The sequence below is a fragment of the Lontra canadensis genome, unplaced genomic scaffold (genome assembly GCF_010015895.1).
Source record: "Lontra canadensis isolate GAN:19392208 unplaced genomic scaffold, GSC_riverotter_1.0 scaffold147, whole genome shotgun sequence".
NCBI classification, from domain to species: Eukaryota; Metazoa; Chordata; class Mammalia; order Carnivora; family Mustelidae; genus Lontra; species Lontra canadensis.
Genome location: NW_022631141.1, coordinates 12,176 through 31,721, shown reverse-complemented (window position 1 = coordinate 31,721; position 19,546 = coordinate 12,176). Strand labels below are relative to the sequence as shown.

Here is a 19,546-nt window from a genome sequence, read left to right as displayed (position 1 = left end):
GAGGGGCGGGGGCAGAGAGACCGGCCTGCGGGAAAGCTGAGGAGCAGGTCCGGGTTGTGGGTGCCCTTGGAGCGCGGGTGGGGTTTTCCGGAGAAGATGTCTACGAACTACTGGGAGGCCCAGCACCATCGCCTGAGGGGGGGAAGCAGAGCATGATCTGTCGCGAGTTCTTTTGAAATATAACTGACATTTACCGGATACCACGGAACTACGAGAAGTATGACATTTCACTGTGAGCATCTGATGTAAAATAAGAACGGTCCCTCGGACGTGGCCTTTATGTCATCAAGCTAACTGCCCACGTGCCGGGTTTGGTGTGTGTGTTGGTATGCACGCGTAACAGTGCTTGGCACGTAGGGTGTGTTTAATACATTTCTGATAATTATGATTATTAAACTTTAAGAGTCATACATTACTTTTAGGGGCGCCTGAGTGGCTCAAGGTGTCCAGCTTAGAGTTTTTAATTTTTATTTAGATGTTTTTTAATTTTTTTAAGATTTTATTTGTTTATTTGAGAGGGAGAGAGAGCCTGAGTGGGCACAAGCTGGGGGAGGGGCAGATGGAGAAGCAGGCTCCCCGCTGAGCAGGCAGTCAGCATAGCTCACCTGCGGGTGCCCCTGAACATCTTTAAATACATTATGTGCGTAGAGTCAATGGATTAAAGATTGTCGTTTGGTGGGGCCCGGGTGGCTCAGTGGCTGAAGCGTCCAACATTGACATCAGCTCAGGTCTTGATCTCAAGGTTGTGAGTTCACAACCCGAGCTGGGCTCCGTGCTGGGTGTGGGGCTACTCAAGTCGTAAAGAAGTGAAGATTGTCGTTAGAGCACTCTCGAGCTCTGTCCGCTTGTCTTCTAGCGATCCGCTGCGATGGCCGGACTGAGATCTGTGGGGACACGGGACGCAGGGTTGGATGGGTGGCCTGTGGCCCGGTTTTGGAGGGTTTTGAATGGGAGGCTGAGAGCTTTCAAACTTACTTTGTTTTATGGACGAGCTAAGCCTGGACTGAAACTGAATTGTTTTCAAGGTTTTCAATTGTTTTCAAGGACACTGAAAGGTTTTCACCCCTTTCCAACGCAGGCATGATATGGGCCGAATGTAAAGAGATTTGGACGGAAGGCCCCAAGGAGTACTTGTTTGAGTTGTGGAACATGCTTGATTTTGGGATGTTGGCCATCTTTGTGGCGTCATTCATTGCAAGATTCATGGCATTTTGGCACGCTTCCAAAGCCCAGCGCATCATTGACGCAAATGATACTCTGAAGGACTTGGCCAAAGTCACATTGGGAGACAATGTGAGATATTACAATTTGGGTGAGTTGGAGTGCACGGTCAATGTAAGTTAATAAAAATGCACAGATTTCTGATAAAAGCGAGCCAGTCGGCGTTCGGTCACTACTGAGTTCTCTCAGAATTCCTGGCTTCTTCGGAAGTGTCTGTGTCTGAAGGAGCGTGCTCTCTCCTGCCTGCGGTCTTCCTCCTGGCTGGAGACCTCTGGATCCCAAGAACCCTGTCACTTTCTCTCTTGGACCAGTCGCTGCACTGCCATTGCGAATGCCTGTCTTATGGCTTTGATTGTTTTTCTTTGTGTCTTTCCAAGACAGCACACGTGTGAGTATCCCTTCCATTTAAGGGACTAAACTATGCAGCTGCAAGGGACCGGTGGGATCCCCAGATGGCTCCTTGTAAGTCACACGGCTGTTCCCCAACCAGGATTTGAACTCGAGGGGAAACAAACAGAAAGCTGGGAGGCCAGATCCCAACCTTAGTGCTGATCAAGTTCAGGGTGGACAAGGTAGTGCTGAGCCCCTAGAACAAGGCCGATGTGTCCTTGGGTCTCCAGAGAGAGGTGGACAGAGCAGCAGGTGTGAGATGGTGTGAGATGCCTTCACAGAGGAGATGACGAGAACCTCCGGAAAAGGAGGACGGAGCTGAGCCCAGTACGCTCAGTTACCACCTCCCAGGGTAGCAACCACAGGAAGCATTCCCCCTTGCCCCCAGGAGGAAGGGGAGTCAGGGATGGAAGCAGATTTGGGGGGTGCTTAGGGGAAGTCCCTTCTTGAAGAACCCTGGGGTGGGGACGATAGATCCCTTTTGAATGCTTATTTCAAATGCCCGGTAAGAAATCAATTAACGTTCAGCTGGCATCTCTGTAAGTTTCTTGGCTGTATCACGTAGAGATACAGTTTTTTATCCGTTTTCTAAACATTTTTTAATGTTTATTTTAATGGTCAACACTTTTTCAATATGCAGAATTTTAAAATGTGACCGCTATCTATTTATACATTGTACTTATAGACTTACTATAAAACAGGAAAGTGCTTTGACTAATTTTCTTGTATCCCTTCTTGATTTCACTTCCCAGCAAATAAGCAAATATCATCCTGTTTTTCCTCTTTCTTACACGTTGTTTTGTAGTTTTTTTCATAATGGTTTCATTGGGTTTAATGACCTAATATAATAATGCCATAAAAATGAAAAAATGAATACTTGCTACATTTTTATGGAAAAATAGAATTATTTGAGCGACCAATAAAGATTGTTTCTAGTAGGCTGAGTACCTGCCAGTAGTTTGCAAGCCCTGGATTACATTACAGTGGGATTTTAGTTTAAAGTTAAATAATAAACACTACCCCTTGTGTAGTGCCAAGTGCGTTCTGGACGCCAAATATATGTTGGTTTATTGAATTTTCAAATAGATGAGAGAGGGAGAGTGGGACTATCTCATTTTTAAAGATGGGAAAATGAAACCAAGAGAAGTTAAATAACCTGGACCAGTTTTACACGAACACACACACACACACACACACACACATGCGCGCGCGCGCACACACACACACATACACAGGAATTTCTGCAGGTACCACGTCCCTAGTTCAAGCTCTTAGCCGTGATGCTATATTTTTATGGAAAATTGCCAGCAAATCAGGAGAATCGTCTTCTTATAATTCAGAAGCTTCAATATGCTTGACCCTTAAAGATCACCTTTCCATCAGATATTTGAATGCTAATGTAATTCTGTTTCTTTAGCAGAAAAGAAGTTCCCTAAGTAAACAACTTACAGAATCTCAGGATAACTCTGTCTTTCCTCTTTCCTAGCCAGGATCAAGTGGGACCCTTCTGATCCTCAAATCATATCTGAAGGCCTTTATGCAATTGCCGTAGTTCTGAGTTTCTCGAGAATAGCTTATATTTTACCAGCCAACGAGAGCTTTGGACCTCTGCAGATATCGCTGGGGCGAACAGTGAAGGACATCTTCAAGTTCATGGTCATCTTCATCATGGTGTTCGTGGCCTTCATGATCGGGATGTTCAACCTCTACTCGTACTACATTGGGGCAAAGCAAAACGAAGCTTTCACCACGTATGTGATCTCAGATGCGCTGGTGGTGGGGACTGTAGATTAACTAAATGTTAGCTCAGCAGGGTAGACAGATGTCTCCGGGGTGGTCCCTGATGTTCTGGAAGAGATCTCATCTCATTCTCTTTGGCAGAACGAGAGGATTTTTAAATAGATTGGAAGAATTCGAAAACATAGGTACCTGCCTAATACGAAGTCGTATGAGCAAGCGTTGTTAGCCCCAGTTACTCTGGTAAATACCTCGCTCACGTCATTTTATGATCTGCTTCACAAGAAGAAATGGAAGCTCAGACAAGTTAGTAACTCTCTGAACATTGCAGAGCCGCGAGCCTGCAGAAAAGCTGGGACCCGAGCGTTTGTCCCAGCCTCCAGCCCCGGGGCTCCGACCCTGTGCTCTGACTGGTCAGAGATGCCTGGGGACTGGGAAGACGGCCGCCTTCCTCACCCATGCCAGACCTTATCACTGAGGAGATCCAGCTTGTCGATAGTGACGGGAGTATTTTTTTTTTTTAAAGATTTTATTTATTTATTTGTCAGAGAGAAAGAGCACAAGTAGCAGAGAGGCAGGCGGAGAGGGAGGGAGAAGCAGGCTCCCTGCTGAGCACAGAGCCCGATGCGGGGCTTGATCCCAGGACCCTGGGATCATGACTGGAGCTGAAGGCAGACGCTTAACCGACTGAGCCACCCAGGCGCCCCGTGACGGGGGTTTTGACTTAGATTCACCATGGCCGCAAGTGTGTTTTCCTAAAGCACGCTTACAGTCGATTACTGGGGTGTTAGGTTGTCCGTGTTGCAGTGAGAAGCGTTGACTGAAACAGAGCCCAGTGTTAGCCGTAGTCTTCTCAAGTCCAGTTTACCAGAGAATGAAAGCAGCTCGGCTAAGCTTGGGGGCTTCACCGTGGCCAATAATTACACACAAAGCGTTGACATTCCTACCCAAGACTCGTCAGTGATGTTGGTAATAGTGTCTTTGTTTATATTGTCATATTTTCCTTAAGACATAAACACTATTATTACCTATTTATTGGACATGAGCAGAAGTATAGATAAGTGGGAAACCTAATAGGACTGCAACAAATTGTATTATTTTTATCAAATAATACATTTAACGCTTCCATTGCCAAGGCTATGGGTCGCTTCAGTGTTGCTCTCTGTGGTTATGAGGTTATGTAATAGCATTTTTAAGAGCTTATTATGTGCAAGATTTTGAGCCAAGAGCTTCATTCCTGCAGCCCTGTGGGAATGAAAGTTACTGTACCCATTGTACAGAAAACAGGTTCAGAGAAGGAAAGAATTTTCTCACGAATATCTGCAGATTCGCAAAGATGCTACATCAACTCACTCTTATTATGGGATTACTGTCATTCACACACTGTACTGCTTTCTCTCTTTATTTTCCCCCAGAGTGGAGGAGAGCTTTAAGACCCTCTTCTGGGCTATCTTTGGACTTTCTGAAGTGAAGTCGGTGGTCATCAACTACAATCACAAGTTTATTGAAAACATCGGTTATGTTCTCTATGGAGTCTATAATGTCACGATGGTCATTGTTTTGCTCAATATGCTAATTGCAATGATCAACAGTTCATTCCAGGAAATTGAGGTATAATTTCTGTACATCTGTATGCTCTGCGGCTACATGTTTTGACTTATTCCAGGTGTCGCCTCAGCAATGGTGATGAAAGCACGTGCTCCTTTTCCTCATTTTTTTCTTGCCTGTTTTATGTACTTGTCTGGCCAGTAAGCTAGAAAATTTTAACTCTGCGTGGAGAAATGTGTGATTCACTATTTAAAAAAAAAACCTTAGAAATACTATGTCAGCTTGAATTTATATTTTATTTAAAAAATTATTGCTTACATTATATGTTTATAAAAAAATAAACTATTTTAAAAAATTATTGCTTACAAATACCACTAGTCTCCAAATCTTTTTTGTAGTGATGTTTAAAATTGACCTCTTCCTGGATTTAGAGTGACAGAATAAATTTTTATTCCAGAAATTTTGGTCAAATCTGTGATCTCCTGCAGAACAAATTCATCAAATTTATGAGCTACTGCAGAACAGAAGAGTGACTAATTTTTCATGGCTTCTTTTAGAATGTAGAATAATACATTTATATCTTTCAGGGTACTTATAAACACATGCACATTTTGAGATCCTTTGTTCTGTAAGTCTGGTAAAATTTCAGACAGGTTTTGGAAAGCGTGTCTGAGTAGAACTTCAACCTTGAAGACGAGTCTTGGACTGGTCTTTGGGGTTTGAGAGTGTCTGCAGGCATTGAGCCCCACGGTGTTAGAAGAATCTGGGTAATTCTATTTATGCCTCTCATTGCTGAGCTGTCGTGTGTGTTTGTGTAGGACGATGCTGATGTGGAATGGAAGTTTGCAAGGGCCAAACTTTGGTTTTCCTACTTTGAGGAGGGAAGAACTCTACCTGTTCCTTTCAACCTGGTGCCAAGTCCAAAGTCCCTGTTTTATCTCTTACTGAGACTTAAAAAATGGATTTCTGAGATGTTCCAGGGCCGTAAGGAAGGTTTCCAGGAGGATGCAGAAATGAACAAGGTAATTTGACTTGATAATTTAAAATTACATTTTTAAATGCAGTGATCATTCAAACCGCTGTATTCCATTCCTTTAAAAGGAAGTGGTCCGTGAGGACACGTCCGGTCATTCCCCAATTGGCATGGTCCTTTGGCTTGTGTCTGTTCAGCAGGAGCTCATTTCCTACTTACAAGAATGTGGGAAAATTCGTGAAATGTAACCGTAATAATGAGTCATCTGTGGTGCGCGTCGTGGCTCTGGCTTCAGCCCCCCACCTCACCTTCAGTTCACACAGGATGGAGAAGCAGCAGCCGCCCATTACGACCTGGGGGGATTTGACAGACTCTTAGCTTCTACACTGAAAACCAGAGACCAACTGCTCGCATGCAATATGGGAGACTAGGCTTGGCACTGAGTGGTTCAAGAGAGAAAGACCGCACGGTAGTCATTGGAACAGTCATCCCGTGGGGCAGTGCGATCTCAAGAAGCCATGAAAGACATACAGCGTGTAGAAGTGTTTCGGGCACAGGCAGGATGTTGTGCGGAAGTGTGTACGGGGTAGGGACAGTCGTCTACACCCAGGAGGAGCATTGAGAGAGAGATTCATTCAGAGGAGAAGGGCCAGCATGTGGACAGGTGTGCCTAAGGTGTGTCATAGGATGGGGAATGGAAGGAAGTGGCTGTTAATCCCCAGAAGGAGGACTGAAGGGGAGCAAGGTGAAGGTCTTTAGGTCTCCCGAAAGGTCTCCCATTTTGACTAGGGTGTATACCTAGTCGAATGTTTTGTTTGTTTTTCGTCTCTTCACAAACAGGAAGAGAGGCAGTGGGCAAATTTGCAAATAGTTCAATTTTAGTTCTATGTAAAAACAAACTTGTCATAACAAGATCTATCCAACAGAGGGGGCTGCCTTGTGAGGTAGTGAGTTCCCCGTCATTGCAGGCAATCAGTAAATGCTGGATGACCACTATTAGGAGTTTTTAGATCTTCCTACAGTGAGTGGGCAGTTGAGCCAAATGATTGTAAACGTTCCTTGCAGTTCTAAGATTCTATCACTGAGAGAAAAGAGAAACATTCTAATTTCTGCTCTGTTTTGCTCTTCAGCACTTGGGGCTCTCAAGTAAGCAGTAGGCTCTCTGAGCTTCAGTTTCTCCATCTGTCCTATGGGCATTCATATCCACATCATAAAAATAAAATCAAATAAATATGTGAAAGGGCTTTGAGGATTATAAAAGGGGATTTAGAAGTACTTATTATTATACTATTGTGAAACTTTTGGAAGACTACCCATTTACTGTATTCTTCCGGCATCAAATGTCTACAACCCAGTGAGCCGGTGGAAGGAATTTCTCTCATTTTACTTTTAACTGTGGCCTTTACAGGTCTAATTAGAACTGCAGCCTGAGGGGCACTGGGGGCACGGCCAGCTGGGCATCTGACTCTTGCTTGAGAACCTTTCCTTCTCTCTCCCCCTCCCCCTCCACCCCCATAAATGTATAAATGTTAAGAAAAGAAAAAGAAAAAGAGCTGCAGCCCGAGCAAACCTGTCGTGCAGGTGGAGTATCCCAGTGCTCACCCTTGAGAAGAGCCCAGTAGGACCGCACTTCTCTTGTTTCTCTTCCTGAACTTTGCTGTAGAGTTAGACCGGGCAGCTTTTAAAATATGGAATAAAGAATATAGTTGGTTTTGTACTTCTCAGTGTAGAATGTGCAATCGTATTCATTTTACTATCTATTCTTAGTTTCATTACTTTTTTCTGTCTGTTTTTAAAAGAGGAATGAAGAAAAGAAATTTGGGATTTTGGGAAGTCACGAAGACCTTTCAAAATTACCATTGGACAAAAAACAGGTAAGATCAAATTTGAAAATACAAAGTCCTGCATCTGAGCAGGCTTATGTTTTCAGAGAAAAGGACCCATGTTTAGAAGCAGTTTCAAGAAACAGGTAGCAGTCATGAAAGAAGTTAACTATTTTAATTATGCCTCCAAGCATCTGTTACTGAGAGCCAAACGTGGTCGGTGTATATATTTAAGGCAGATACTAGACGTAGACTTCCGGTCCTTGCAGGCGGTGAAATACTGCAGCAGTGACGGAAGGGAGGCAGACGGAGAGGGTGCAGGACCTCACCGGGGACCGAGGGGGACACGAAGGTCCCGCAGCAGCACAGGTGTCCAGGACGCACCTGTCGTGGCTGGTCGGGGAATTCAGGGCCCGAGGTCCTCCGCGGGGCTGGTGAGGAGCAGTGTGCCTGCTGGGGCATGCGCTCTAACGTGGCTCAGCATCCCCACCGTGAGGACACGGGCTTCCTCCTCCTGGCGTGCGTGTAGTAGGGGCACACGCATGCCTATCACCAAGGGGCATTGCCGATGACATCGTTAGGAGAAGGGCAGGGTACATACTGAATGGCAGCAGACCGCTGTGTGTCCCTTCCCCTCCAGACTCCTCAGGCTTAGGGGCTGTGGGGCTGGTCCAGTGGAGGACGCACGGTTCTCCGGGGCTTGATGTAGTCCCATGAGGATGACAGCTTCATGTGTCCACATCACGGAGCAGACTGGGCCATAGCTCCCCTGCCTGGGCTCAGAAGGGTGCCGCGGGCCACCCCGTGGGGACAAATGCCCGGAACCAAGGCCATTGCTTTGTTTTCAAGCTAAGTCCGTGACCTCCCCTGACAAGGTGGGGGCGCGGGAAGTATTGATCCAGCTTTGGTCTAAATACTGGAAGATTGGGACCTCCCCTCACCCCTGCCCCACACGGTAACTCCCGGTGCTTCCCCGAGCCTTGGTTTCCCCATCGTCAACCAGGGAGGCCAAGGCTGAACCCATTACACCGGCCTGTTGGGAGGAGTCGGCGACGCTTTGTGGAGAGCAGACCCACTTGTGCTGAGCGGGTGATGCTTGCATGAGAACAGATCATTGCACAAACACGGGGAACGTCAAGGGAATCACAATGCCCATTTTCCTTTGTGACAGAAACTATAGTGTCTTGGAAATCAAATAACTATTTCTTTGTAATCTCTCCAAAAATGTAGGAAATTAAAATTTATTTTAATCATTTTAATCATCTAAAAATGCACTTTATATCATTTTGTAAAAATATTTATTTGGGAGAGAGAGAGAGCACGTACATAGGGGTGGGGTGGGTGTGGGAAGAGGGAGAGAGAGAGAATCCAAGCAGATCCCGGGCTGAGCACGGAGCCAGACACGGGGCTCGATCCCACGACCCCGAGATCACAACCTGAGCCAAAACCAAGAGTTGGACACCCAACTGACTGAGCCACCCAGGCGCCCCGGATTTTATATCTTGTAAAGAAGGGTTGGATCACCTTACACTTTCCAATAGCACCTATTTTAACCCTGGATGAGAATCAACTCAGAGCCATACTGAGCCTGTGGCATCTGATCCTAAGTGTGAATCAGCAAAGTGTCAATTCTCATGTCAGTTTCACCGTCCAGAGACCCTTGTGCAATCGTGGAGATGGGCTGCTTGTACCTCCTTTCAAGGAGTGTGATCGGCAGACAGCCCCAGTGCCTTTGGGGTCTCCTCTGCCTTCCCATGGGAGCCACACTCTCGGTCCCAGGCATTTGCAGCAGGTGCAGGACCCCCCCCCTGGGGCCGTCGTCGTGCTCAGCACCGTGTCGGCTTGGCTGCCCTTCTCAGTCTTCTTACCCTCCACCCTTTCACGGGTGAGCCAAGCCTCAGGTCCTGGAAGCTTTTTCTGCCTCTCCTGCCCCTCCTCCCCATGGTCTCTCGGAGGCGGTATTCCGGATCCATCTCATCCTTCTAACTTGGTCTTGGCGTTTGATTCCTAGAGGCCTGAAGTAACACAACTACGTACTTTACTTTCCCTGGGCGTGTAAGCTTGCGATGAACAGAAATTGGGTCACACCTCCTTTTGCTTGGTACGTTAACCGTACTCCTGGGGGAGCGGTTTTTACAGCAGTCATTTGTGTTTCTAACTGGTTTTGCCTGTTGTTGCGGAGACAGATCGCTGGGACAGGCTTGGCCCTGATAGGTACTGAGCAAAACTCTCGTGGTTCATTCTTCCTTACTCAGTGTGTGGGGCTTTGCTTTCTTTCCCACTGAAGTCTACATCTAGAACAGTCAGGCTTCCATTCCACTTGGATCTTCTCTCTGACCCCTTGAGGATTAAAGAGGTCAGGCTGCACCAGCACTGTCTTTGCAGCCGTGCAGACTCTCCACGGAATCGTAGGAGGAGCCACATGACAACACTGTATCTTTGCTGAGGGCAGCTCTGGAGGCACTGAGTGGGGCGCTCGCGAGCGTTAGCGTCTCCGATTCCGTCTGGAAGGGTGCGTAGTTGAGGTCAGTTCTCTGCCGTCCGGCATGCCTTGCATAAAGCAAAAGTGCCAAATTACTTCCCGAACAAGGGTTCTCTGCAAGCTCCAGGAAAGACCTCGCTCAGCTGGTCGGTGTCAGCGTGGCTCGCACGCCCGGCGTGGTGCGTCGCTCGGCTCTGGGCTGCGTGAGATGTGGGCGTTGTTTCTTCGTTATATATCCAGGAACTGTGTCCTTTGGCTTTCCATTAGGTCAGAGCGTGTCTTGTCCACCATCGGACGAAATAATTATGTGACACGGTGGTTCTGGCTCTTTGCTGTCCCTGAGCAGCGTCCCCCACTGACTTTGTATAAATTCCCAATCCTCTTCTCTGCATACATTGATCTAAAATCTCCGGCAGTGAAGCTTGGAAGTGGGTATTCTGACAAGACCTTAGCATATTCTAGCGCTCATCTGGGGCGGGAATCACAGAACATTTCATCCCGAGTGAGGGACACGTCCGTGAGCAGCAGTGGTCCGCAGACCATCCCCAGAAGAGATCGACTAGATTAACATGCAACATGAAACAGGCCTGAGTCCACGTATTGGACACGAGATGGTTCTCCTTCTGTATGACAGAGACGACTGGTACTCTCATAGAGCGCCGACTGCATACCAGGCTCTGAATTCTACACACCCTCTGTCTTTAATGACCTCAAGGAGGGAGGGTTTATGATTTCCCTAATTATGCTAATTATACATTAGCAAGGTGAGGTGATAGAGGGGAAGGGACTGGCCCAGAGTCTCATTTCAGACCAACAACAGAGGCAGGGTTTGAGGTCAGATCTGCCGATTCCAGTGTGGAGGCTTGAGAAAGCACCGACTGCAGTGCTGTGTCCTTTCTGTGCTGCTGCTGATGGCCCCTGCTGATGTCCAAACAGTCTGGGCTCCTCACTGGCCCCAGGCCGTAGACTAAATGCTAACATCAAGCTAGTTACTGGGAGATGAGTGAGAGGAAGCCTGAGGGAGGCAGGAATGTGGTATAAAAGCGAGGGAGTGTGCATGTGTACTGGAAGCAGGGCTTCCACCCATGAGCTCTCCGTCCCCACTCCTGCTGCGTCGTTCCTGTGAGGACTGGCCGCAGACACCCAGATCCCTAAGGGTTCTGACCATTCCTGTGGCCTCCCCAACCCGCGGAGTTGGCACCTGTCGCGTCTGTGGACGCCGGCCCGCATTACCGCGTCTCGCCACCAGGGGAACCGCGGCTCCCTCGCACCTCGAGGGCGTCTCTCCCGGGGCACGATTTCTTTCCTAGAACTTTTGCACGTGTGTTTATTCAACACCCACTCTGTTTTAGACACTGACTAGAATTTCCTGTCGTATTTGCATCCAGTTTCATATTTCAGGTTTAGAGAAGAGCTGGTCACATAAAACGAACCGAATGCATCTGTAACTGTTCAGTGGTAGACCTCTGAACGACACTGGGGGCTCCCAGCCGGGGTGGTCTGACGCCCTGTGACCAGAGCCTCAGGGTGCATTCGTAATCCCTGGGGACACTGTGGCTGTCACAGCCAGGGAGGGGAGCTGTTCCCGGCGTCTAGTAGGTAGAGTCCTGGGACACCACTCAGAGTTCTACAGAGCACAGCAAACCCCGCAGTAAAGAATCATGGAGCCCAGAGGGTCAGAAAGGTTGCAGGTGGGAAGGTCTGGACCCGGCCGGTGGGGTGCATGCCCTGGACGGGGTCAGGGGTTGCTGTGTGTTGTGCTGGGACTGCATGAACGTGCCGTCCCCGTTGTTATGGACACGTCAGCATCTTCTCTCTGGAGCGTCCATAATCATGCACGTACTCAGGGGACAGAAGACCATTTCTGGCCTTGCCGGCCCGGTTACCTCTTACAGCGGCCCGTGTAGGGCCCCTGCCTCCTGCCCTGTATTCCTTCTTCACGTTTCCGATGTGTCCTTACGTGTAGCTGAGCTGCCCCGTCCTGCTGTGTGGACCTGCATTGTACACGTCTTGTACAGGAAGGGGTCCAGAAAGCGGGTGAACCCGTCGGGGACCCAGAAGCTCTTCTTCCTTCACTTCGCCAGCCGGTGGTCTGAGCCCTTGTCCTCTGCCAGGCGGTGCCGGCTCTGGGGACCCTGGGATGGTGTAGACAAAAATCCCTCCTTCCATTATTGCCGAGCAGGTTGTACACAAGCCAGTGAGTGAAGCAGCTTGCTCGGGAGCTCTTCCTCGGGGTGGGCGGGAAGAGCCTCTCTGAGGAGCTTATGTTTGAAGCTAAAATACAGAGCGTGGGGCAGAGCAAACCAGCCGGCAGGGCAAAGGGGGTTTCAGGAACTGGGAACAGCAAAAACCCAAGGCCTCGGTGACGGTAACTCAATAGTAAATGTCCCTGCCCCCCCCCTTCCCCCCAGCCCGACCAGAGAAAAGATGATCTCCACAGGACTGCAGTGCTGTGAGCTGCGGGCACTGGGGATGATGGGCATATCGAGTATGAAGGTCCACACGTTCATCTTCAGAAAAATCCCAAAGAAACATGATTTTTCACTTTCCTATTTCCACAAACACCTTTTGGTTGTACTAGTGGGCTCCAATGAAAGAGGGAATGATTTGTAATCATAAAGCTGTGTGTTCATGAATAGATGGTAAATAAATAAATCGGAGGCATTGTGCGCAAAGACTGCCCCGTCTGGGTCCTGTTCCTCTAGGAAACTGTCCTCATCCCCACAACCAGGGGTGGGGGGTGGATGGGGGGAGGAGAAGTGGGCTTGAATCTAGTCATCATGTCTCGTGATGATGCCCTGACGCGTAAATCATAGTGAAGGCCAGAAGAGTTGTATCATTGTAAAGATAAAGGAGCAACTACATTTAAAAAAATAAATTAGGGGCGCCTGGGTGGCTCAGTGGGTTGAGCCACTGCCTTCGGCTCAGGTCATGATCTCAGGGTCGTGGGATCGAGCCCCGCATCAGGCTCTCTGCTCAGCGGGGAGCCTGCTTCCCACTCTCTCTCTGCCTGCCTCTCTGCCTGCTTGTGATCTTTCCCTGTCAAATAAACAAATAAAATCTCTTAATAAATAAATAAAATATTTTAAAAATTAAATATTAAAATAAATAAAATATTAAAAATGAAAACATTACTAAAAATAGAATTGAAGTTTGCATTCATTTCACAAATTCCTCAACCAGTAGGACTTGGAGGAACAGGGGTGTCCCCTGGACCATTCCCTTCCTTGTCAGAGCGAGTACAGAAAGTTCCAGAATGTCCCCTGCCGGTCCGCAGCAGCCTGGGACAGAGCCAGAGGTCACTCTTCAGCTTTGTGCCCAGAGCTCTCTCAGAGAACACATGCTGCCTCTTTTTGCTTAATTTGGCCAATGGTATAATTTTATCCTCATGTTTTATAAAGTAAAAGAATAGTAAAAGATGTTTTGCTGACACTTTCAGAGAGGTTAAAAGAGAAGCACGAACAGGTCCGTGGAGAGGTGTGCTGTCCGCAGAGTGTTTCAGAATTGCATATTGCGTTTTCCAATTATTGAAACCCGGCTAGATCATAATCGTTTTATTCTTCATGGATACCCAGAGTCTATCACAGGACCTACACCTCGACACTCAGTGCGCGCTTGTTCCATGGGTGAATGTGTGCCGAGCTGTTGAGTTAGCTGTGGCCGCGTAAAGCAACTTAGTTACTTAGAGCAACTTAGAGGTTGTTGCGAACATCAATCATGGCTGTCTTGGAACATGGTCTTGGAGTTTCTTGTCTCCTGGAAAACGGTTGTGCACCCGGAAACAAACAAACCGATTTGGATCTGCTGTGTTTTGCTCAATTCCCCTACTTATTTCTTTTTAAAACCAGTTTTTCTTTTTAGAAAATGCCACGAAGAGTTTCTTAATCAGTCTCTTCGTGTGGTAATATGGCCCTTCACGACCTTTATTACAGATTCCTTTAGATCTTTGTTATTTGTCTGTTGAAGCAAAAGGATTTTTTTGAAAAGGACTGCCACAGGTGATACTATACAGATCCTCAAGTTCAAATTCAAATTCGTTAGTTATTTCTTAGCCTGCTGTTAGCCCGGGACGCCCATCCCGCCCTACTGCGGGTGTGGGTGCTCTGGTGGTTTGGGCTGGTCTGAGGCTTCCTGACCCGTGGACTCCTGAGGCCACCGCCACTACTTTCCCTCCTGGTCCCTCCTCTGTCAGAGACATGCCTGTCTCGGAAGACAGACTGTCAAGCCAAATAAATGACAATGTACGTATGTAATGAATAAATCCCTATACGTAACTAATAAATACCATCACATTTATTTAAAGGAAAAAGAGGAATTTCTAATTCTTTTCAAATTGCAGCTTGGGCATAGTAAGCAATCGAGTGTGCGGAGCTCGGAAGATTTCCAGCTGAACAGTTTCAGCGACCCTCCCAGGCAGTATCAGGTAAGCAGGACAGTTTTTTAAAGAACGAAGGCTAGTCGTTTGTAATGTTTGAAATCCCAAGCTACAGGATTCTTTACGTGAAAATGACCTATTAGGTTGTTTTTTCTCAATATCAAAATAATGCATGAATTTAACGCATACGTGCAAGGCACTGGAGAGACGTAAGTAAGTAACACGGACGAGGCCTTGGCTTGCCGAGCTCAGAGCCTACATGTCCACTGTGGACAGTCTGCTCCCACGAAACACACAGAAGAGAGTGGGACGGACCTCAGACCCCACTGCTGACTCTGGAGCGCTACTGCCTTTTGGTGATTTTCTGCCGGGTGACTTAAATGATTTATATGTATGTGCATAATTTTACGTATACTTCAATATTATTTATGTGTATATGTACCATTATGTAAATGAGTGAATACTTAATGAACAACAGTTTTTCACTTAACAAAACATATTAATTTTAGTGTATTTTTTAAAAAAGTGGTACTACTATGAACGTCTTTGTCCATGCACCTAATTATATCCTTAGAATAAGTTTTTCTTTTTTAAGATTTTATTTAGTTGAGAAACAGAGAGAGATCATGAGCGGGGGGAGGGGCAGAGGGAGAGGAGGAAGCAGGCTCCCCGCTGAGCAGGGAGCCTGATGCGGGACTCAATCCCAGGACCCCGGGATCACGACCCGTGCCGAAGGCAGATGCCCAACCGACAGAGTCCCGCTAGAATGAGTTTTTGGAAGTGGTTATTTTACTGTCCAGCATTTAATCTGGGTTTTAGAGAATAAGATTTGCCTTAACCACGTGTCTGCCCGGGACTCGTGTGCCTGGCCCTGAGCCTGGTCCTCTTCCTGAGCCGTGTAGCCTAAATGCAATGTCCTCAAGAAGCTTGGTTATGGTGAAACTAGCCATTCCTGGATTACCAGCAGGTACAAATTCTATTTCTTGGTAAGGGAGGTCAAAAAACATACACAAGCGTGTGTTTGCTTCATCTCCGGTTCCCACATGCAACATTAACCGCACCTTGAGCTTCGCCGGCGGAACGGCTGTGTGTTTCTGTGACGCTTTGTGACCGAAGCACGAGGAGCCCCGTGCCAGAGCAGGTGTGCTCGGAAGCTCTTGTTTCCTCAAGAAGTGACCGGAGTCGTTCGCTCCGGGGACGCGGCAGTCGCTCTGGTGATCTGGTGACAGTGTGTGTTCTCTGCCGGACAGATCACCCGAGGCTTCGTTAGCCGTCCCTTCCGAAGTCCTTAGGAAGGACAGACTCAGACACGTCTTCCAAGTGAGAGACGTGGCACAAACAGGAAACTGAGGTGGATTTCTCCTCTCTTGGTCTAGAAAATTATGAAGAGGCTCATTAAAAGATACGTGCTACAAGCCCAGGTCGATAAGGAGAGTGATGAAGTGAACGAAGGTGAGTGGAATGGGGACCAGTGGGGGTGTGGGGCCCGAGGCCGAGCAGCAGGGAAGCCGCAGGGAAGGGCTGGGCGGGGGTCCTCTGGGGGAGGGAGGACGGCTCCCCCCGATCCTCCGTGCACGGACTACAGGGGTGTGGGCTTGTTCTCTGCAGTTGGGGCAGATGGCCCTTGCTGCATGAGTAAGTCCTGCTTCTGGGGGTGCTGGGAGGGAGGAGGAAGGGGTTGGGAAAAGCAGAAGGCTGTTGCCCCCAACTCCTGCCAACACCTGCCACCAATGCCTCCTTTTTATTTTAGGACATTGGTTACAATTCTTTCTCTATCGTCTTTTTTTGCTTAATTTAATTTTTTTTCCAGCATAACAGTATTCATTGTTTATGCACCACACCCAGGGCTCCATGCAATCCGTGCCCTCCCCAATACCCACCACCAGGCTCCCCCAACCCCCCACCCCCGCCCCTTCAAAACCCTCAGATAGTTTCTCAGAGTCCATAGTTTCTCATGGTTCGTCTCCCCCTCCGATTTCCCTCAGCTCCCTTCTCCTCTCCAACTCCCCATGTCCTCTGTGTTATTCCTTATGCTCCACAAGTAAGTGAAACCGTATGATAGTCTTTTCATTCACCAAAAGCTTAGGTGAGAAAATAGAAACCTGCCCCATTAGGAAGTTTTTCTCTCTGAAAAGATTCCGACAACAGATGTGTGTCGAAGAAGGACTGCTTTCCATCTCTCCCAGTAACCCTGGTTTCTTCGCATCTGCATTTACAATTAACTCACTGTCATTCTTGTTTTTCAAAGGGGAACTGAAGGAAATTAAACAGGACATCTCAAGCCTCCGCTATGAACTCCTTGAAGAAAAGACTCAGAATTCAGAAGACCTAGCAGAACTTATTAGAAAACTTGAGGAGAAATTATCAATGGAACCAAATCAAGAGGAAAGCAATAGATAATGCAAAGGCGTCCTTTAAAAATCATATTTATTTGTCCACTTGAAGCCATATTATTTTCCAATTTATTTTTTTAAGTGCCAGTGTGAATACCTTTTAAACGAGAAAATGTCCAAAGATAACTTGGATTGTCCAACTACCCAAAACCCCAATATTTAATATTTTTGGTGATTGAATTTCATTGTTCAGGCTGAAGTTTGCAGATTATGATGAAAATTGTGCCCAGTGTTTGATGCTTGTTTATATTAACTGCTTTCTGGGGTATAACTATTGTGATGATGTGATTCCATGTCGTGTCTGCTTGGGGACACTCCCTGTACAGCATTTCTCCTGAAGGTGACTTCAGGTAACTTCTTGCCTGCTTTATGGGTCCCCTGATGGTGACTTCCAGCCCTGAAACCTGGGGAAGGATGATCTATGGTTATTTGGAGAATGCTGTTTAATCATCTACTCTGCTCGGCCCCCACAGAATATGACTGGTAATATCTGTGCAAAATGCGATTAAATCTTTCCTGAACTTTTGGATTCATCTCACTGGAAATGTTATACTTAACAGTGAAAAAGTGCTTCCTCTACTGAGCCCTGGGAACATGGTTTAGTTTGCGTGTGTGTGTGTGTGTGTGTGCGTGCACCAGTGTGTGTGTGGCACGTGTGTATGTCTCTGTGTGCATGTGTGTATGTGTGCAAGTGTGTACGTGTATGCATACACGTGTGCATGTAGCGTGCGCGGCACATGTGTGCATGTGTGTGCGGCACGTGCTTGTGCCCTTGTGTGTGTGCACTAGTGCATGTGAAATCCTTGTCCTATTTTCTTTTGCAGCTAATACAAACCCTCAGAACCTCTTTATCTTGGGTTTTTTACTGTGATGGAAAGATTTTGACCCAGTAAGAACCCTTTATTAGAGAGGTAGCAAAGTCACAGATGACTGCAGTGATTTGGCCCAGTGACAGCAGAGTCCGGTGCCATTTCTGAGGTTATTTGCAGGGGGATTCCCACCTTTGGCATCGAGTATAAAGGGAAAAAAGTATCGAGGGAACTCGCCAATACTTCCTGTTGCTCTCAGTGCATTCTCCCGTCCCGCCGAAGTACGCCACACGGGAATCTGCATCAGTACGCATGGGCACGGTCGTTCTTACCGAAGATTGGAGGCGCCGTCTACACAGCGGAAAGACGAATGAACGTTCATCTGTTCGACTCGCCAACATTTAAAGGATGCTGGGCATTAACGGGAAGTGTTGCTTTAGAATCAGTAAAGGAGGCTTCGAATGCAAATTTTTAACTTTATTCTGGAGAGAAAATGGTCGCAAAAGTCTATTAGCCCCAACTTTGGCTTAATTTAAATCAGAAAAGCTTTATGTAACCAGATCCAAAAATACGTCTGAAATTTTACATTCAGTGTTTTTGTACTTGTGGGTATTATTTATGGAGAAGGCATTTGGTAATACAGAAAAGCAGAGCTTTCAAATGTTTTATGACAATATAGGAATCAGAAGTTGTAAAAACCAGCCTAGTACCAAGGCACTACCCACACATTAAAACAGTCCATCGTCCACACAAAGCTTGTGTGTTGTGCCAAGCAAGGGGCTGGCCTCCGTGCCTGGGGGCGCTCTGGCCACAGGTGGGTTTGACGGCAGAGAATCGAGAAAACACACCGAAATTCTCCAGTGTCTTTAGGTGGGGTTGACTTGACGAGATACGGGTTTTGGGAAGTGAACAGTCATGACTCCGGCTCTCGGTAAAAACACGCCATTGGCTGTCCTCACGTCAAGTCAGATTCTCCCCAAAGTGCCGCTCAGTTGGCCCCGCTTCCAATTTCCTTTCAACTGGAACATGAAAAGAGAAACCAACCTTATGTTAAGAAAGGTTTTAAAAATTGCAACAAGAGCTCAGTTAAAGGCGTTGGTCGGAGCTGGCCACCACAAGCATGCGCGCCCTTCCAGCCTCAAGACCTTGGCGGTGCGTCCCGCATGGAGTCGCAGGCTGCGTAACCTTTAAAAATAAAGCTCTTCCTCTGTTGAAATGTGTTGACACAACCTGTTCTCTCTGCCACGTTTCCCTTCTCAGATCTGGGGCTTTCTGGAGGTCGGGCACCATAAGGAGGACAGCCCGGGGATGTCTGTGACCTGGCGGGTCCTGCGTTGGGGCTGAGCCGCCTTCACGCTTCCCGGCACGCCGACTCCCACTGGACAAAACCAAGTCCCTGTGTCTGTATGTCCAGGCCCAGCTTTACTCTGTGCAGAAGCCGAGACGTAACATGGATTCAGGACGATCTTACTAGGCAGAGGTGATGACTCACCAGAGCCGACCGTCTGCTTGAAGCCTTGCCATGGACTGACAGAACGGAAAATGCATGTCGGATCTCGAGGACCCTACAACCGAATAAAGAAACGGGACTGGACAGAGCTGTAAGAAACGCTTACTGAGCCTCTGCTGTGTGCCGGGCACACGGTAGGTGCGTTCCGTGAGGTACCGGGTTTGAGCTAGCTTTCTGCTCACGACAACCGTCTGAGGTACCACCACTATGACCCTCATTTTACAAATGGGAAAATTGGAGCCTTTTTATTTTTGAAATTAAATGCAATTAATTAGTATAATTAAT

The 19,546-nt window shown here is 47.4% G+C and overlaps 1 protein-coding gene across 2 annotated transcripts in view; it reads left to right on the top strand.

Moving 5' to 3' along the window:
- The window catches only part of TRPC6 (transient receptor potential cation channel subfamily C member 6), a 103,664-nt gene extending 86,196 nt beyond the window's left edge, over window positions 1-17,468 (top strand). Inside the window, exons 6-13 of one of the 2 annotated variants that reach the window (XM_032844087.1) lie at window positions 1,079-1,162; window positions 3,098-3,362; window positions 4,764-4,959; window positions 5,715-5,918; window positions 7,669-7,743; window positions 14,514-14,597; window positions 15,926-16,001; window positions 16,798-17,468. In XM_032844087.1, coding sequence (XP_032699978.1) covers window positions 1,079-1,162; window positions 3,098-3,362; window positions 4,764-4,959; window positions 5,715-5,918; window positions 7,669-7,743; window positions 14,514-14,597; window positions 15,926-16,001; window positions 16,798-16,949 — 1,136 coding nt within the window. In that variant the 3' untranslated portion in view covers window positions 16,950-17,468. Of the gene's footprint in view, window positions 1-1,078; window positions 1,313-3,097; window positions 3,363-4,763; window positions 4,960-5,714; window positions 5,919-7,668; window positions 7,744-14,513; window positions 14,598-15,925; window positions 16,002-16,797 lie in introns of both variants that reach the window. The other variant, XM_032844086.1, reaches the window with a different exon arrangement.
- The last annotated feature ends 2,078 nt before the right edge of the window (window positions 17,469-19,546 follow it).